The 20,554-nt window shown below is 37.6% G+C and overlaps 1 protein-coding gene across 8 annotated transcripts in view; it reads right to left on the bottom strand.

Annotated features, from left to right (window-relative positions):
• Positions 1-2,381: 2,381 nt before the first annotated feature.
• Positions 2,382-20,554, bottom strand: part of unc13bb (unc-13 homolog Bb (C. elegans)) — a 65,821-nt gene continuing 47,648 nt past the window's right edge. For 2 of the 8 annotated variants that reach the window (XM_084934816.1, XM_084934822.1), the window contains exons 17-42: positions 20,234-20,461; positions 20,003-20,144; positions 19,623-19,792; positions 17,829-17,944; positions 17,206-17,369; positions 16,572-16,722; positions 16,347-16,415; positions 16,067-16,156; positions 15,754-15,891; positions 15,496-15,626; positions 15,196-15,281; positions 13,888-14,014; positions 13,640-13,736; positions 13,247-13,390; positions 12,682-12,759; positions 12,445-12,522; positions 7,958-8,046; positions 7,627-7,773; positions 6,770-6,893; positions 6,617-6,670; positions 6,388-6,465; positions 6,030-6,177; positions 5,753-5,809; positions 5,425-5,517; positions 5,155-5,314; positions 2,382-4,836 (exon numbers count right to left, since the gene is read on the bottom strand). In XM_084934816.1, the coding sequence (XP_084790942.1) occupies positions 4,551-4,836; positions 5,155-5,314; positions 5,425-5,517; positions 5,753-5,809; positions 6,030-6,177; positions 6,388-6,465; positions 6,617-6,670; positions 6,770-6,893; positions 7,627-7,773; positions 7,958-8,046; positions 12,445-12,522; positions 12,682-12,759; positions 13,247-13,390; positions 13,640-13,736; positions 13,888-14,014; positions 15,196-15,281; positions 15,496-15,626; positions 15,754-15,891; positions 16,067-16,156; positions 16,347-16,415; positions 16,572-16,722; positions 17,206-17,369; positions 17,829-17,944; positions 19,623-19,792; positions 20,003-20,144; positions 20,234-20,461 (3,245 nt within the window). In that variant the 3' untranslated portion in view covers positions 2,382-4,550. Of the gene's footprint in view, positions 4,837-5,154; positions 5,315-5,424; positions 5,518-5,752; positions 5,810-6,029; positions 6,178-6,387; positions 6,466-6,616; positions 6,671-6,769; positions 6,894-7,626; positions 7,774-7,957; positions 11,787-12,255; positions 12,277-12,444; positions 12,523-12,681; positions 12,760-13,246; positions 13,391-13,639; positions 13,737-13,887; positions 14,015-15,195; positions 15,282-15,495; positions 15,627-15,753; positions 15,892-16,066; positions 16,157-16,346; positions 16,416-16,571; positions 16,723-17,205; positions 17,370-17,828; positions 17,945-19,622; positions 19,793-20,002; positions 20,145-20,233; positions 20,462-20,554 lie in introns of those variants that run through there. The other 6 variants (XM_084934823.1, XM_084934820.1, XR_014800768.1 and 3 more) reach the window with 6 other exon arrangements.

The raw sequence follows: 20,554 nt of genomic DNA, 5'->3' as shown, positions 1-20,554 counted from the left end.
TTTCAATGCTACGCTCCATTGATACCTAATTTCTTAAGAAGGAAAAACAAAATCTTCAAGGAAGCAACAACTCATTCTTTGGCATGTTTCAACTGATCTTTCTTCTTGCACTCACAAAAATATTAGATCAGTCTGAATGATGTCAGATTTAAAGGGTTCAGATTCTGAGATGGTTCCTGACAAAAAAAAAAAAAAAAAATCATAACATCATAGTTTTCTGAGTTTGAAAACAAATGAAACTTAGTCACATACCTGAAACAACAATATAATTTCTCTTGTCCCCTGGGTCCTCCTCGCACACAGATAAATGTGTTTGAATAAAGAAGACAGTGAAAAAGGTACAGATTTTAACCCTCCTTTTACTTATGTCTTTGATAAAGTAAATCCAGGCCTTTGTCTATTGCCTGGAAAGCCAAGTGTCAGTTTAGTCCCAAACAGAGAAAGGAAGTTCAACTGAGGCCTCCACCAGGATAAAAGACAACAGGAACAACAGGTGAAGCGTTGTAGTCGCACCTACACCAGAAGTTTCAGGTTCATACAGGAAGACCAGGGATCCCCTGCACCTAACAGCTCAGAGCTTGTGTAAACAGCACAGTGATCTTTGGACTTGGATTTTGAGTAGGTGCAGGACAGGAAAGGCAGTAAAACAACAGCAAAGGTGAAGTGCTTTAGCTAATCAGAGGGAATGTTATCATAATCATGTATGTAACACAACCTGCAGTGGCTGCACACTGTTCAGACTGAACAGTTGTTCAGTTTTAGCTTCTTAAATTCAGTTAATTTTACCTCTTTGTGACCATAAGAAAACCCTAGTAGGCTGCTTTTAATATAAATTAAATATAATTATGTATTTAACTACTTACTACCAAGTGGTTATTACAGCTTGAAATAGGTTGACTTCATGCCTGATATGTAGATCCAGGGGACCTCAACATGACCCTCTTACTTAGTGTGGTTGTGTGTGTGCATGCTCTCTGCTTGGTAACAACAAACTGGATGAATGAAAGCACATTTGATATGAGAGGACATGCAAGCGTATTAGGTTTCTAAATGGTCAAAACACGCTGCAAGAAGTGAATCTTTACAAATGCACATGGATGTTAACAAAATGTTACATTTCTGTGGCATGTTTGTGATAAGACATTTTTAATACAGTTTTTTGTGATAAGACATCCTTGTAATGATTTCTTAGATTTCTTTCCCCAGGGTGGAATGAATGTACAACATAGATCTTTATTAACTTAAAAAAGAAGAATTGGGTGCATGAGTTGAGTTTTACTTAGGGTTTTCTCTAATCCACACAGGGCCAAAGTATACATAAAGGCTCAAGTATATACATACACCCCTGATAATCGCTGGGTAAGTATCCCTTATGAACTTGTATCTTGACTAGATGTTTTTGGTAACAACAAGCTTCTGAGAAAATTCTGGGTGAATTTTTGAGCACTCTTGTCAAAATTGGTTGGCTTCCTGGCATGGACCTGACTTGTAGTCATTCTCAACAGGAATAAGGTTGGAGTTTTGGGAAGTCTAGTCCAGAAACACAATGCCATTAAACTTAGTTAAACATTAAATGTTAATGTGTGTTTGGGATCATCGTCCTGTTGGAACACCCACATGTGTCCAAGTTTGTCACGCTCTCTTCTGAAAGAAACCTTTGGTGGTGACACATTTGAATAACCTGTATTTACAAATGTTTGAAGTGATAATCTTGCATTCTGCATTTCTTTAGAAAGACCTCGCCAACTTGTAAATCTACAGTTGTCATGCTTAGATCTTCATTGAGTTCCTTGCACTTCCCCATTGTTCTGAGTTCCAATCAATCCACTGAGCAATGTCGAACAAATCCTTTTTATGCTAGCAAAGTGAAACTATCGTTTGTAGTCGAATATGACCAATAATGAGTCAATAGGTAAACAGGCTGGACTTTGTGATGATGATGATGATGATAATGATGATGCAGGAGCAACACCAACACAGGGCTATCAGATAAGGCATGCTGCACAATCTACCATGGAAATCATTCATTAAAAGCACCAAATTACTATGACATTCATGCCCATGATGAGTGCACGAAAACCACCGACCACAGCTGTACAACCCAAAGCCAAAACTATATTAAGAGATGGGTGTTATTTCTCTGAGTTCAGCATCAGTTCAAGAAAAAGGGCCAGTGTGCCCAGATGATTTAAACAAGTCAGATTACGCTTTATTTATTTATATATATATCTTGCAATCCTATCGTCAAACAATAAAAGTGAATGCAACTGTGTTTGTGGTAATGAAAATAACAAAGAATTTGCATTCTTATAACCCACTGGGTGAAATGAAAAAGCTATCATATTGTAGTGGGAGAAAGAGCAGGCAAGAAGATTTATAAATACTTATTAAATATTTTATACAAAATTCATTATTTGGAATGTTTACATGGCAACAACAGTTTACAATAATGACAAAGATTACACAAATAATGAAGTACAGTGTTTTACATACTGTACTTGATAACTACAGCAGTGATTTAGTGATAGCATAGGGGTTTAAAAATTTTGAAAACACAAAAAAAGTGATCAAAAATAAACAGTAGCAACTTGGCACAAGGAACATGTAGCTTAGAGAATGGCTGTGAAACATTGACCCTCTTAAACCAATAACGTTAATTATTCACAGGAGTTAATACACTGTAACAAAGAGGAGCATTGAGTTGTGGTTGTGACCAGTTTCACAATGTGCACGCACTGAGGGTTTTATAATAGAGCAATAATCATTTTTCATTAAGTCTAACATTCACATTTTCCATCACATCACAACACTGACGCACATCACTTCAGTCCACACAACTGAAAAAAAAAAAAAACATCGTAAACTAATAAGGAGGACCAAGGAAAGCTTTTATAACATCAGAAAGAATAAAGTAACACTAACGATAACACATTAAAAAGAAAACCTAACCCAGATAAATATACCCAATAAAATGATATGGAAAATCACTTGGAAAACTGGACAATGAACATTTATATGGGCAAAGAAGTAGCTAGTCATCATTGCTGTAAGCCAAAGGAAACACAAGGGCTTTAAAAAAAGCAATTAAAAAAAGAACACAAAACAAAGCAAAAAAAGATTACTTTTCTTTATTTATTATCTTTTCATCAAAGTAAGGCCACTCCAAAGAGTAGAAGAAAACAGGACAGAATTATATATGCAAACTCTAAATATTTGTCCAGATATGCAGATTTTATTTTTTGGAAGAAAGTTCAACATCTACTATTTCTAAATGAATAATTCAACAAGACAATTGTCTCTTAAATCAAGGACACACATGGTTACCTTGGTTATTAATTGCATGACAAGCACTTGCTTGTCACTTTTAGTTTGAGGGTGTGTATTTCAACTTGTTATGAAGCTGCAATTCAGGCCCAATTTAGGCTACATCAGCAGCTTAGGCCAACCACTGTGCAAATCCTTTGACACTGTCGTGGTAAATACGTCCATTTTTGGTGGTAAACAATAATTCCATCACAAGTTTTGAAACACAAAAATAAATACGTATAAAAAATAAATAAAATGGTTACACCATCATGGTTATACTAGGCCACATGAGCTAAACAAATATGGCTCAAATAGCACTCTTGTTAAACTTCCACAGTGAATTTTCATGAGGATTTTAGTTAAACCTTATTGTTACTGATTTTTATTCCCTCAGGTTTTATATCTAGCTATTCCTTTTCCCGGGGAAATAGGGCTGGAAACTTTACACGGCAAGGCACACATTAAACCAATTAATCCTTCAAATTGATCTGTGAAATTAGTAAAATTAAGGTTTATTACTTTAAGTACCTTCATTTCATAAAGTATGTCAGTACTTGACCAGGATTGTGTCCTAGCTAGTGCTCGTTCATTCATCAAACAAAACACTCATTTATAAGATAAAACATAGTATTTTCACATTTACCCAAACCATCACCCAAGGAGATAGAGAATATGGTTTTTAAAAGCCTATTTTACTTCACACATTCACAGTTTGCAGAGTGTAAGGCATAAAACACTTGGCCACAGTTTGGGGGTGAGGTGGGGTTATTGCACAATCTCTGCACCAGGGAAGTGCAGAGATTTGTTTGGCCCTTCAACAGGACCTGGCATCATCTGTTCCCTTGAGGCTATGACATGCTCACCGTGCCGCTCCGGCTGATGACAAAGGAGCTACAAATAAGGTTAAATAGCTGAGTAAGTGGTCACTAACCTCTGAAACAGCTGTTGAGTGTGAAGCTTGAGTGAGCCAGCATTTATGTGGCTGTTTGCTGAAAAGCAAATAATATGGATGTTTGAGGAACACTGCAAAGTGACTGTTGGTCAAAAAACAAACAAACAAACAAAAAAAAAAACCCAAGGTGAGAACATAACAGTGATGTAAGAGAAATGGCAACCCACTACCAAACAGTCAACAGCAGCTAAGACACATCACAGGTCCAAGAAAGAGTCCACATGTTCATCTACAATAAAAATCGGAGAAGATTTTCCATCCTTTTGTTTTCCCTCTTGTTCTCCAGATATCCTCATCTGCCCTCCTCTGCTGATCGAGTTTCTGACTTCAACCTCACAAATTCCTTGGCCACATCATCATTGGACCTTTGAGAGAGGATTCGCAAGGCAGTGAGGCCTGTGTCGTCCATGTATATGCGCTGTCCAAGGGGGCACCAGCAGGCGCAGTTGCCTTTCTCCATGATGTCTCTTAATTGCAGCACGACCAAACCCACCACCCGGTCGGCACGACCAAAACAGTAATCTTTGACGCATGCTTGCAACTCATAGCACTCAAAGCCATCTTGGTTACCCAGAACACTGTGAAGAGAGAACAGAGCGTTATGTGCTTTGAGTTCTCCAACAGCTTAATGGTGTATCTGTCAGCTTAAAGCTGCAAAAGACTTTCAGGTAGTGTCTCAACATCAGTGACCCACTGACATGATTTTATATTTACTTTTCTAGTGGAAATCAATCAAAATACTGTTGTGCAAATCCCCGAATGGACATATACATTTTACATATAGATGTGAATTACATATGAGCTGCAGCCAAAATGAGTCTTTCCAAGTTTTTCTGTTTTGTTTATTTTTTCATAAACTGCAAAATTTGGAGGAAAAAAACCCCAAATGGACTTACAAATGGAAGGTTTCATTGAACTTGGGAGACCAGCTGTTGTTCTTGGACTTGGTCTGGAACTTCCGTTTCTTGTCGCTGAGGTGAGGACCGATCATGGTGATCTCCACAAAGGGTCTGAACATGCCAGACGTCTGCCATTTTAAGTCACTGGCCCCCACAACTGTAGTAATAAATGCGCAACATGATAATGTTGTCAGCTGAAGAGCAAACGTTGCTTAAAATGCCACATTTTTTACATCACTTTAAAAAAAACACAAAACTCAGACTGACCTTTAACAGTAACTTTCCTCTCTCCACTCTTTGGATGAGTATAAAGCTCAATGTGGATACACACCTCTCCAATTGGTTTATCCACACCTGATCCTAATTTTCATGAAAACACACACACGTTAAGTAAGTTTACATGTGAACATATATAGGCAAAATACAGAAAAGAAAAGAAAACCAAGTAATAACGCAGGGTCAGGATGGAAGGGAAATGCAGATGCAGAGGATGGGTAAGGAATGACCTACCAACAGAATGACAAAACCAAATTGTGCAAAAGGAGACTGTGTGGGGAAGAAAGGGAGGTTGGCAGTTGATTTCAATGAAACCTACCCCTGCTGGGTTGCATTTTTTCATTGGGAGTTAACCTAATACCCTTTCCATTGTGCACTGGCACAGAGGCAGCACAGGAGATAAAGAGAAGACAGCAATGATACATCAACAAGTTCCAGAATCAACAACACATTACAAAAAAAAAACAAAAGAAAAAACAATGGAGCAATTGGTGAAAGGTCTTTCTAATCATGAGCACATAGCACCCTCTGCTGGTTTATCTTTGGTAAGGCTTTCTTTCTGTACCTTTTTACTATTAGATACTTTTATCAGTTACCTTGTGCTTGTTGTGTGGTCACAAACGTCTTGATGAGCGTGTCTGTTGTCTGAGTATAGAGGGACAGAGCGTGGCGGAGTGAGGACAGCTCAGGACTCTTCTCTAGGAAGGCCTTCTTCAGCCCATTCCCTCCTGCATGGAAATATTGCTGCAAAGAGACACAGGGTGAGTTAGGACATAAATATTTAGATGCACAACTGCAAGCATCCAATATTTTGTTTCATAATATTCTGACATCTTTTACAGCAAAATAAAAAGTTTAGTAATGAATTAATGGATAAATAGCTGATATAAATAGCAGATGAAGCTAATCTGAGACAGCATTCTAATGAAACCAAAACCCAGAGTACAAACTGACCTTAATTGTGTCCAGTGCCACATCCATGACAGCACACTGCCTGGGAGACAGGCTTTTAGCCTCCCCTGCCATGTGATCCTACACAGCCAAATGGTGAGCAAAAAGGTGAAATAAAAATAGTTACACTCAGTCTTAGTAAGCACATTTGTGGACACTTCTTTAAATTAGGGTAACACCGAAGCCCATTTGAGGACACTTATTGTTCATATATGTGTAGGCAATATGATACCTTGAGTTTGGAGAGCTGACCCAGTTCTTTTGCAGCTGAGAGAATCTGTGCTCCCTGGAATATAATTAAAAAAAAAAAAAAAGAGTTATTTATGTATGAAAAAAGTTAATAATTTTGTAATATTAGAAATAGGCAAAGTCAATGCTGACTCACAAAGGTATCATTGCCCTGTGGCAGGACAATAGTCTTCTCCAGGCTGGTCATTACAATCCTCCATAGCTCCTTGAGCACACGCTTCAATACAGTCTTCTCACACACAGTAGCAAACAGTGTCAGTCTGCAAGAACACACACATAGACGTTGTAAACATACTCTCACAAGTGCTTGTATTATTCCTTTTAAACATATAAACAATACTGAGAAGTCATTCGTGAATGGAAAAAAATATGTCTTTTAGCAAAAATGCACCATACATAGCTTCACATTTGTACATTTGATTTAGTTTACATATTTAAAAAGGAGCAGAGAAAAAGTACACCCTTCTCCATTAGTCCTCAATTACTAGTCATCCAGCTTGTTGAAGTAAAATTCAGTAACAACAATACAAATATTTCTAATTACACAAAGGTATACACCACGAAGTGCAAAATATTATCATGTATATTTTTTTTATAGTCCCTAAGTTTACATCCACGCATCAACAACAAGTACTCTAGTTTTCGGAATGTTGTTTGCAAAATCTGAATAAATATAAGATAACAACTATTTATACATCATAAAGATCACATCCTTACACCTCTTTCTGAACTTTATCTTTGGACACAGCTTCAGCTCCACACTTAAGCTGTTGCACAGTTTGACTCCATACATAGAAACACAAAAACTTGTCTGGGTAGTATAAACATTAACAGTTTTGCAGTTGCAAAAACGTCTTTTTTGCTCTGAAAAAACATTTTACCACGTTAATTAATCACCAAATTATCTCAGCAAAAAAAAAAAAAAAATTAGACTACAGGACAATTCAATGAATAAACAGAAAACACTGTATTTTGGCTAAAACAACTACTTACTTTCCATCCAGGAAGTCCATGAGTGGCCGTAGCATGTTGTCAGAGTCAGCCTCCACCTGGTTTTTGTTGTTGGCATTGACTGGTCCTTTGATCTGGTACAGCAAAGATGCCATTTGTCGCATACACTCGTTGATGCGAGTCTGGAAACTGGAATTAAAATAAATTCAATTCAATTCAATTCAATTTTATTTATATAGCGCCAAATCACAACAAAAGTCGCCTCAAGGCGTTTCATGAATAAATAAATAAATACATTATCAATCAGCACAAATGTGTGTTAGCTTTCACAGTTAGGTGTATATATGTATACACACCAGTACAATGCACATACCTGTTCCCAAAGGTTCTACTTAGATCATCCAGCACATTGTTCAGCCTCACCTGCAGGTCATTCAGCAAGTCACAAGCCTCTGTGTCCATCTAAAGACAAGCAAAGACATCATGCCCAGGAGGGATAATGAATCATTTTGACTGAGGCTTTTGTGTTGCACATATGGTATAAGAAGAGCTCTGAAATATTTTGGCAGAAAAAAGTTTTCGAAACTTTGAAAATAAAGCATATTCAACTGAATGTAGAATGTAGGTGCCAGGTTTTTCCAGTGAATGGAATTCCTGGAACCATCAAACAGCAGTTCATATAAGAGTTTCAATCTGACATTTGCAACTTTGGGCCAAAATAGCACGAATTACCTTTGAACCTCTAAAAGCTGCACTTCACAGTAAAAGCCAAGAAGCTGTGAATGGCAGCACGATTTTAAGATTTTCATGGAAACCTGAATAGCTTGTGGGTGTTATACAGCTTTTTTCCAAGTTGTAAAATGTCTGTATTCCATCCTCCTGCAGCACAGTAATTTCAATATCAGACACCCTTGAAAAAGAAATTACACACGCATACATCAGAGCAATCACACTTTTTTCACAGCAGTCTTCAACTTTCCCCCCCCCAAAAAAAATGTAGTAGATGTATTGCAAGCAATAAGACTTACAAGGACAGGCTGAAGGGAAAAAGTAGGAAAAAAATTCTTGAATTACTGTAACTCAAGTATATCTGACTCAGGTATAACTGAGGCATCATCTAAATTAGCACTGCCTGGAGGGGAGCTAAGCCATATGGATGAAGCCATGGTGTGGCTCATTAAGTCAATGATTCAATGGCCTTTTGATTCATGGCTTGTCAGGGTTAGGTAGCACCATTAGTGAGAATAAACAGAGGGTTGTGCTAAGCACCGTGATGAGAGGCTGCAGGGAAGGAAAAGCAGCTAGGAATGAATTGATGCTGCATATGCTGCATTTTTTTTCCAGCTTTTGGCGTGTATGGAAATATTCATAATGGATGTGTCTGTGTACCTACACTCACCTTTTTGTCTTCAAATGCATTTTCAGTCTACATCGGCACAGAAAGGTGAAGATAACCACGGTTAATAACGGAATAATTTATAATACCTGGGAAACTACAAGAGGTTGATTCCACAAGGTGTTGTGGCAAAAAAAGGATTGCCTACCTTTTCTACTGGTGCATCCATCTTTGTGTGATGGGAATGTTTGTTTGATTTTTTTATTAGAGATAAATAAAAGTCAAAAAAAAAAAGTCAAAAAACTTTTTTTCCCCCTTTTTCAACCAGGCAAAAATATGTATAAAAATTTTAATTCAACTATAAATACTGAAAGTTTTTCAAAGTGAAGAAATGTGTGATATTGATACCCACCTTCTCCATGTCAGACTATTGCATTAAAAAAGGGAAAATTGCAAAGAAAAAACAAGAATTAAAGGAAAGCAATAGCAGAAGACTCCGAAATGCTTTAACAGGGAATGAGAGCAGTTTTGCAGAGAACCAGGGAAAATGCCACTGGAAGATGGTGGAAATTCCCACCCCAATTGATGACACAAACTCAATCAACTCCACTATGATCACCACAAGGAACTGTTGTTGCAGTAGGACTGATTATGACTGCCGTTGCTGGGAGTAGGCACAGTACAATGGGGGAATAGGAGCACAAGAATGACTTGAAAGTGAATGAAGTTAAAACCATTCTTGACCACAACAAACCTCAGCCTCTATTTTCTCCCTTACTTCCTCTTCCTCACTCTCCTCAAACTATGAGTGGTGGTTAAAAGACAACACACAAAATATGTAAGGCTCATCATTACCCGCCACACCATATTTAAAAAAAAAAGAAAAAAAGACTTTTCTTCCAAGTGAGTATATGCAGGCATGTAAACATGTATACATATACATTGGACTTGCCTCCCATTCTAATGTAGAGTTGAGCTAGAAAAAGAGAAAACAAAAGACATGACTTTGACTTTACTCTGTGCAAAGAAATAGATTTTCCATAATTACAGAAGTTCACTTCAATGAGTGGAGAGCTGAACTGGACTGTAAAAAAGAGCGAGCGCTTTATTAGCCAACTAGCAAGAGAGTAATGGGTAAAATAAGCTAAAAAATATTCATATTAAGACTTTCCTAGTTAAAGTTTCCTAGTCTGCAAAAGAAATGTCTTTATTTTGAGACCAACTTTGTGGTAATTTAAGTAAATGGGGCAGTAGCAACACCACATTTTGCTGCATTTAGCTTATCAGACAGTTAAGCTCAGTAGCTATCCATTGTGGCTTTCTTTCTATTGAATTTGTGGTAATTTGTTGTCGATAAGGTATTGCTAAATGGAATATTTATGCTAAATTAATATATTTTTTTATTAACTGTTGATTTGTTATCACTATTATATTGGTTTTACAGTAAAATATCACATATTATTTATGTAATTGCATTAAGAGACATGAAGCAAAATACAAATACCTGTTATTTCTAGTCAATATTGTAAATAATCATAATAATTCACAATACAGGTTACCTGCCTATTATTACTACCACATGGGTTAAAGTAGGTGATAAAAAGGTGGTGGTAAATATGATTAGATTAGATGAAACTGTATTTATCCCTTGGGTGGGTTCCTCCGGGAAATTCTGTTTCCAGTAGCACAGCACTGACAGAAGTTGCAGAATGTGAGCAGAAATATACCATATATACACATGTATATATATCAATATAACAAATATAGCAAATCCCTCAGTGACCCATCACAGTCAAGGAATAAGATTTTGTAATAATATTATGCAAACTATTTTCCTTTTACTCAATATTCAGTGATGTAATTAATGGAAGTGCCAGTCTGAGACACCCGCACACACAGAGCATTCACTATGTTTCAGTTAATGGCTTTCATCTATGATTATATTGAGGAATCACCCTAAAAATAAACACGACAATCAAACTACAAAAACAAACGCACCAACGAAGGTCAAGAACTGTAATCTATGCGCAACACGCGCAGGCAAGTAGATGTGCACACAGCTACAGGCTAACACGTCATTAGACGCAAAGTTCACCAAAGCAGCTTGGAAGGAGACCACAATTAAAACGTTTGTAAAAGCAAACACAATAACACACTCAAATGACCTTAACCAAGCCGAATAGACTTACTTCAAAGAAGCTAACAAAGGCTAAAAGTAACTAGAACCTTGTTATTTGTATCTTTTTTTTTTTTTTTTTTACAACATTTAACATCTTCTTATATTTCAAAAAGATTTTATAACAAAGAGAAGATGTTTCTGTTTGTATATGCTCAGTGATAATTCTTAGAAAAAACAAATGGAATCAGCAGGTTACACTTATATTAAAAAAAGGAATCACCCCCAAAATTGCAACTGATCTACAAGCTAAGGAAGCTAAATCAACATTCACGGTGACACACAGGGGCTTTGAGAGGGTACTTCAGCTACTCTGCGTGATAAAGGAGGGTTGTGGACTACATAAGATTATGACACTACTGGTTTAAAGTAAATATTGCACAATGTAAACTACAGGCTAACAAGATTGAACTATGATATATTACAATAAATTTTATTATTGATTAGTTAAAGTCTAACTGCTGCAATCCACAATACCCACCGGAGCCTTTGCTTCATCCTCAATTGCAACCTGCTACTCAAGCCACAGCAGAAAGGAAATAATCAATACGGTGCTCCACAGCACACCATGAAAATGATTTAATTATATTAGAAAGATGTACATTTATATGGATAAATATCCACCCTGACCAGACTATATTGGAACCGTACCTCTTCTTCTTCTTCCTCCTCTTCTATGATTTCATTTTGCTTCAATTGTAAAGTGAAAACATTTGGTTGAAATATAGGCTACAGCATCCCACAGCTATCATCCTACGATCACTCCAACAATATAAGTTAAATTAAAGAGAAAAAAAAGGGTTCCATATAGCTATGATACTGCATGCAGAAATGTTGTAGGGAATGAAGGCAGTGGGGAGGTAACAGCTAGGAGAAAAGCTATTGATTTTCAATGCTCTAGCTACAATATTGATATGGAGGACATGACTAAATTAAGTCTCTGCTTCAATACTCTGTCTATTAAGAAGCACAGGGCTAACCACTGTAACCACTGATCTAGGGCTACACTTTCACTGACAGCTTCACATCAGACATTAGGCATACGGATCTGAATATAAGATAATATTCGAAGCATAAGCAAATGCCACTATGTCACATCCTAATCCAGTAACATTTGCCATTTACTTTAAATTAGCTAAACTACCACTACTGTACGTACCAATGCTTCTTGTATTGCAATCTGACACATGAAAGACACAAATGCAACTGTTGTACAGCAAATTTAAAATGTAATTTCATGAATGACTGATGTTTTTCTTTTTTTCTACACAAGTGACGCTACCAATTTATTAACAAAACCGGATACCATCATGCATCATGTCTTCATATCCATCATATTTAGACTCACCTGTTTGGCACCCATTGACTCAAACATCTTTTCCAGCTGGATTCTTAACTGCTGAACATTATTCATTAATACACAGGGCTACAAGAAGACAAAGAGAGAGACGTTAAGAGTGATTTTGTGATCTTTTTTTATATATCATGTCCAATGTAATAAATGTTTTTTCAGCACAATTGGCAGAATTGGCTGAAAAAAAAAAACATGGCAGAAATTGGCAGGAAAAAAAAAAAAAAAACTTACAATCTTCTCTTTGTCAATATAAGATGGAAAATTCTTGGTCAGCATGGCACTGTACTGCAGAAGAACTTTGGCAATTGTCTGTAAAGACAGGTAGAAATAAAGGCATGTAAACGGCATCTACGAAAAAAAAAGCTATTTAAAATCAAATTTCTCTCTTATCTCTTCAAAGGGGGATAATATTGTACTTCGGGGGTTTCGCTAATCAACATAAATATTCCAAAATGTGCTTTAATGTATTCTGTAGCAAGGAGACAAACAAATTCTAAAGTAGGACATTTTTCTCAGCAGCCTGAGAGGGAACTGTTATGCCTAGTTCAACAATTCTTTTTAATCCAGCAATATAAAAATTCTCTTTTGCAAAAAGTCAAAATGTCCCACAAGACATTGCTATAGTGGTTTAATAGTTTTTTCCCTCATATTTCGTGGTCATTTTTCAGAAACATTGGAAGTTAAAAGCAAATCTTTATTAATTCTAGAATTGTTAAACACAAATGCACACCATATTTCATGCAGCTCGATCAAGCTGGTTTGACTTTAAATGTCATCATCGGGTGGAGTACATTACCTTGGAAAAGCGGCGACTATACTGAGCCATGACCCTAGGATCAGGACATTCCAATTTCTTGATAATCTCAAAGCTCTGGTTGAGCTGGGTGAAGATGTCCACCACAGAGCAGGAGAACAGAGCATGCTCAGATGTCTGCTGGAACTGAGATGAGTACACAAATGACACTTACTTCTTATCAACACTCGTATAGTAGATAAAACAACATCTACAAGCAGAATGTTAAAGAACATCAACAAGATTTTAAAGCAGCTTTTTAATGCCCCCATGCTGATAGCATGGCTGTGTCTGTAAACACAAAGATAACTTTTTTCAGTTCAGCACTATTTTAAATTAGAACCTCAAAGGTATCGTAGAGATATCATATCAAAGGGTAAGTTCTAGTTTTCTTACTCCATCTTTTTTGTCTCTTTCCAGAGCTCCATGCATAAATTCCATAGATACTTCCTCGTTTTCGTCCAACCACTGTAGCACAAACTGCACAAACCATCTAAAAGTGAGAAATAAAGATTAGCAAATATGTTTTTTTTTTTTTAAACACAGTTCCTTTTATCTGAGTTTAGATGGATTATCAAAGTCAAAAAAGGCAATAACATTTGCCTTTTCTTGTGCCTGTCACTGAAAAAGTCAAATGCACTTACGATGGGTAGTCGGGTACAACACCCTTAAAGACTGGCAGCTCCTTGACATATTCATTGTAGAGCCACTTGACCTTGAAGTGCAGGTTCATGTAGTCTGTGCTCTTACACAGCCTGTGCTTCTCATGCTCTGCCGGTTTAAAAACATAAGGAGCCATATGAACTTAGGGATGTGAAGATTAAAGTCAACGTCCCCATTTTAGTAAAAGCTAATATAAGACAGCCAAAAGGTAAGGTGAAGCAATCATATGGTGCATATGGACATCTGAGTATTGTAACAAAACCTCAAACCCCAATGCATACAACCCCCCCCCAAAAAAACCACCTTAACGTGAAATCGTTTCTAAATTCTAGTGTATGTCGTTGTTCTTCACTTAAATTCTGAATGAACTTGTAAAATAATTCTACAGTATCCTCTTATTAAAGAAAAAAAAAATCGGACTAATCCAAAAGCTTTCTTTGGGAAACATGTTCTCTGATGGCCTAATGCTCAACAAAGATGAAAGAACACACACACTAATCCCATTTTATGTATTTGCTCACTGTAGAATGTGGTGTGACTAAATTCTAAAAGTCTTTGCTTTATTCGCTTTGAATGTTTTTTCTGAGATGAGATGTATTAATATCAAGCAATGGCGTGGCCTGCTTGAACTGCAGCTACACAGATATAAGGTAGTAATACAATCAAAGACTGTGAGAACTTTAAAAAAAAATGTTTACAAAATATTGATTAGCCTTAAAATGAGCAGATGCAGGTTCTTTTTTATTGACATGCTTAAAAATAACAGCTAGAGCTTTGACTCGTAAGCACTCAGTGTTTCGTCTCTGTTGCAAACTCTCCATCTATGAACTTTTCATGTTTATTCAGATTGAAAATAAAGAAGGCGCCACTTGTGTGTTTTGATGCATTTTGTGAAACAGATATTACACACTAGTCTCTGTAGGGGATTCATTTTGAGGACAAGGGCTAGAATAAAAACCGGGTGTCTCTGAACACCAATAGCGCTGTGGAGTACAGTATAATAGAGAAAAAGTGCAGAGAGGCTCCAGGGACACATAAGCAGCTTTCAATCCCAGCACATTTATTATATTCTCTCCAACTTCTTCTGTTCCATTGTGTCATTGCTACCCCAGTATTTCCTCTCCCCTTCTGGTCATTTTAGGTTTCCAGAGCTTCTTTTCTCATATGCTTGTTCTCACACCCTGACTCTCCAGCTTTTTCCTTTACTCCTAGCAGACAAACTACAGTGCACCTCCACAGTCTAACCCAGCAGAATAATCTTATAAAGAGTCCAGAATACCAAGACCTACCTTCCATAGCATACTTCATGTCCTGTGCAAACAATGTCCACATGACCTCTGCTGACACCTTTCCTACATTAAGTTCTTGAGGGAACCTGAGAGAGATGGGAAGATGTGACAAGGTGAAACCTAGTGGATTCCTGAGTTTAATGGAAGCATCCATAAAAATGTCCTAGATCTCTGGAAAAAGAATCAAGCAAAACATTTTGTTGAACTACTGTAGTTGAAGTAAAACCTAAAAATAAGGAGACCTGATTTTGATGTATTCAAGCGGCTTGAATATTTTAGGAGTAGAGTTGCATGACTCACTGGTTCAGTACAGGTGTGTAGGAGTTTCTGTCTTCTTCAATGATGGAAACAATGAGCATGATGAGTTTGGGCCAGAAGTCCAGATTCTTAATGCTTGGACCCTGCTCCTCCAGAGGAAGCTCCTCCTTGTTCTGAATAAAAAAACAAAATTAAAAACAGTTAACATTATAGTCGCCCCTTTATTGAAACATTTATTCACCGGCCTGCTGCTACAGAGTCTGATAGCTGCACATTGTATCCTGCAGCTGTGTGACTCACCGTGTCCACAGGCTGGTACTGTCTGCTGTACAGCTCATGGCAGTTATTGAAAATGTAGTCGTATGTAGAGTTGAGGCAAGCTTTGACACAATCCCTCACAACTTGACTGGCTCTGGGCGGAGACTGTAACTCCTGGACCTAGAAAGAAGATGAAGATAGCTACAGAGTCAGTAGATGACTGCAAACAAGGGATATTTTATCAACTTGTCAATATCTGGCAACAACTTAAAGGGAAAAAACATTCAAGTCAACAAACTGATAAGAAGATACTACAAAGCTGAACTACAGATAAAGCATACGCAATGTTACCTACCTTCATCCTGAAAAAGGTAATGCTGGTTAGAAGGTCCACAGTGGATTTCAGATCTTGCAGGCGATCCTTGCTGCTGGCAGGGAAGTGATTCTAAAGATGAAAAACACGTTTAGTTTACAAGACTTTTCACACTTTCAAAGACTGTTGGTACAATTTGCACAAAAAATATTCATTGATCAGATGATGAAAAAATTCTTTTTTTTTTGTTTTTTACTGGTACAAAAATATTAGACATGTACATTTAGAAAACAAGACACTAGTAGTGATACAAGAATCTCACCCTATAACTAGAAAGGTCAATGCGTAAGGAGTTGTGCAGCTGGTCTAAGAGCTTGACAAAGCGTTCTTTCTGTATGGGAAGAAAAGGGGAAAAAACATGTTCCTATATTAGAAAGAAGTCTGGCAATGTATTTGTGCATAAAATGCAATAGTGAAGAAAGGAAGAGAAAAGAAAAAACAAAACAAAGTACTTTACTGTGTCTGTGTGTGTGTCAGTAGTACAAACCCCAAAATTAGAAGCAGCAAAGCGGTCGGAGGCGGAAACATTGGTGGAGGCTGTTGTGTGGGCGTAGAAGGCATTGATATTGGCCAGCAGGGTGCTCATCACTGCAGGGACTCCAGGACACATGTACTTAGAAGACAGACAGGCAAAGTGCCTGCATAGAGTAGCAGATGCAAAGCTTGGTAAGTACTTGGGTGGGAGGCCTTAAGACCTCTTCCCCAATGTGTACCTGCTTACACTTTGTTGCAATAATGTCAGCATCCAGTTCAAATACCTTTATTTGGACAGTCTGTATGTACTACAGGCTCTTGTTTTCACATGACAATTTCTGTTAGGAATTGCCCATCACCTACCTGACACATTTAGACTGAATAATAGCCCACTGAAGCATTTTTCTGCGAATGATTGATCTAGCTAACAGTCATCTGTATGGATGATGACACTGCAATGAGACACATCCATCCTCACCCTGTTTATAATTGACTGTACCTCATCTGAAGGCCAGAGAATGACAATGGCACCAAGAGGTTTATTGATATGACCTCAAAAGACAGGGAAAGGAACATGGGGAATAAAGAGGTAACACATATTGACAGGTAAGAAGACAGTCCGATTCACTGTGTTTTTTTAGACTCACGTCATGGCCTGGTAGATGGACTCAATCCCATAGCGCATGGCAAACTCATCCACTACTTCCTGTCCCACATCATCAAAGTAGACTTTCCAAGAATCGTCTCCACGAGCCTCTGGAATTTTTACCACACCTTGACCAAGTACATCAGTTGAATGATGGAACAAGTTCTGTAATGGGAAGAAATGGACAGAGTTGATCTAATTCACATGAACTTCAGAGCTAACACTAAAGCATGAGAAGTGATGGTAAAGTTATGGTGGCTTTTTACTGAAACAAATATGATGAGATTGTTGCAATTTACGTTTAATATTATTTTTACTGGATGTGTGTAGAATACAGACTTGAAAACCTTTGGTTTGACAGATTATAGGATTTTCTGTAAAGCACAGGTCCTTTAGCCCTGATTCAAAATTTGATTTGTTTTTTTCAGGGAAGAGGTTGGATTATGGAAATATCACTGTGCCTTTAATCCTGTCCAAATCTATCACGTCTGCAGTCAATCTGTGCAACACATTGCAACAGCTACAATAGTGGTTGCAACCACTTACGCAAACCGTTTGTGTGGAGAAGTTGCTGAATATCCAGCGTGTCTAGGTAATTAATCGTGTTTCTGCAGAATCATATACCTCATGCAAACAAGTGTACTGCATGTGATATGGAGCCACTTTCTCCTCTCCTTTGATCTCCACGTTGATTTGGAGGCGAATGGCACCAGACACAGCTGATTTGTCTGTCCTCTTCTCTGTATTTAAGTACAAAACAGTCAATCAGATGCACATCGGGAATGTCTTGATTCATAACTCGAGTCCAAATCTGTGACACCAAAAGCACTCTAAACTAGGTCTGTTAACACAACCCTAATCACAGACTGTTAGCGTGGCAATTCTATTGTAAGGGCTTCTTTTTCTACAGTTTGATGGTCGTCCAGAGTCAGCGATGCTAATAGAAGTCCTCCAGCTGATAGTGAGTGTAACAAAGGCAATGGGCTGCATGGGTTTGTGCCTGATAACAGAAGACATTTGAGCTAGAGCGTTTCTGGAGGTGGAGTTCTTGGCGGCTCACCCCTGCTATTTGCCCTGACAGGCAAATCATTCGGGGTAATTTGTACATGTCGCTAGAGTGGTCGATTTCCGACTGGAGTGCTGCTACTTGATAATCACATATCAGGAGGTGAAAGGAAGAGAGTCAGAGAGGGAGGGAGAAAGAGATAGTGAAAATGTTTTGTTTTTTTCCCCCCTTTCTCTCATGAACTAGGTATATTACATCATTAATCATTAATTAAGCAATCAAATCTAATTCATAATAAAACCTATCAAAATAAATATTTGATCATACAGTTTTCAGGGGGATATTAAACCAAGCAAGTCAAATCTCCCAGCTTAAAAACAAAACAAAACAAAAAAAACCCCACACAAAACAACAACAACGGTAGATTTATGGGCACATTCATATTCAGTGACAAGCTGTTGCACTCGAAGATTTATTACTGCTGCTGTCAGGTCAATTTTAGCACTTTAATCAAGTATGAACAAAAAATGTGCTTAAGAAAAGTGAACGCCTCACCCTTACATATAACATATGAAGAGAAACGAAGACGCAGAGACAGTAATTTAGAAATATTATTCTAAAGACAACATTTGTTTGCCCACAAGACTGGGATTAGATTTTATCCTGAGAGGTATTCAAGCTACATATATTCATGCTGCACAACTAGTGCTCATGTAGACTAGCACACGGGCCTGACAAATCAGATCCTGTATACTTGTTAATTATTTTGTTCAGGCATCATCCTAATGAAACTCCCTGCACACCCTAGGGATAGAATTGGGGGATTATCGTGAAACTTTTTTCTTAAAATGATCACAACTTCTTGCTAGCAGGGAGAAACTCATTTAAAATGTAATCAAATAAGCTAGTATTTTCATGCAGACCAACACAGGCCTTAGGGAAGCAACATGCCTGGGTATAAATATGTTTGCTGCAGGGAAAGGAGATGTGACTAATGAGGTACAAACAACAGACTGGACTTGCTGAAAGCAAGGCTTTTAGTGCCAAACAAAAACATACAGATGTGAAATTGATGTAACAAGCAGATGAGATCCAGGTTATTGTAGAAAGGCTTGTATTATCTAGAAAGTAAAACAGGCATGGTAACATGATACAAGGTGTGACCAAAAGATTGGGAGTAGATATTGGGAGTTTTAGTAGATATTGATGCATTTAACAAAAAAGATAAATACATAAATAAATTTAGCTGAGCTTTACTTGAAAGTCATATTCACACTACCTCTCAGATTGCGCTGTCGAGGACCCATTATGACCACTTACACTGTGCCTTCTGTGACGCTGCCTCCCCTCCGCATATACTATACAGTTTTCTTCATGATGTCTATTAAAAAAATACAAGAAAGCCAACTGACCCAGGTTATACCAGACATCCATTTCTCCGCTCAGCGTTCGGACTTCAATGATGCTCTGTCCCAGGAAATCGTCAGATTCCCTCTTCAGACGCTGCTTCACTCTGGACTTGATGTCATCATCTTCATCCCACACTCGCACTTTGATTCGGTCTGAGGAATTGTGGCACTCACTAACAAAACAAAACAAAACAAAACAGAAAAAGGAACAAAAAAGAAACATAAACTAAATAATATTAAGTTACAAGATGATAGATACTACAAGGGAGTAACTAAGGTGAGCACTTATACCACTACTGATAACAAGCACTCAAGGAACAAAAAAAAAAAAACAACAAACCCCCCCCCAACTTTTTTGATTTCATAACCAAGAAACGACTCACAAATGGAACTTTTCCTCCCAGACTGGATTGAGGTTTCCATAGATGGTCTTTGTTCTCTTCTTGGTCTTGCCCACCTGAACAGTGACATACGGATCACTGGATCCTGTCTTGTCTTTTGCCTGAAGTCCTTGTGCACAAACAACTAACCAAGATATAAGAAACAATAAAAAATTACAAAGAGCACATGTAACATAGCTCCAAAGTTGTCGTTAAGCTGTGATGGTAAAATACCTGTGATTGTGATCTTGGCTGACCACTTTGACGTCCCGTCCAATACGCTTTGTTTGATGGTTTTCATCTGCTGTGCATGGATGGCTTTGCTGATGACAAACACTTCCCTGATCAGCTCAAAGATTTCTGGTTTGTTCCTTTCCCTGATCTTCATCCTGTCCTTCATGGCCATGATGATATTTTGAGTGCGGTCTTCAGCTCCATGCTTAGAGCTCTTCTCTGCCGCACCTAAATATTTATTTTAAAAAAATGAAAAAACAGACCGAAAAGGCTTGAAACTAAAAAATATACATATGCCACTTCAGTGGTTACAAGTTAAAT

This window comes from Perissodus microlepis, chromosome 7 (genome assembly GCF_051167445.1).
Source record: "Perissodus microlepis isolate ML-2025 ecotype Zambia chromosome 7, ASM5116744v1, whole genome shotgun sequence".
NCBI lineage: Eukaryota > Metazoa > Chordata > Actinopteri > Cichliformes > Cichlidae > Perissodus > Perissodus microlepis.
This window is presented reverse-complemented; position numbering and strand designations above follow the sequence as displayed.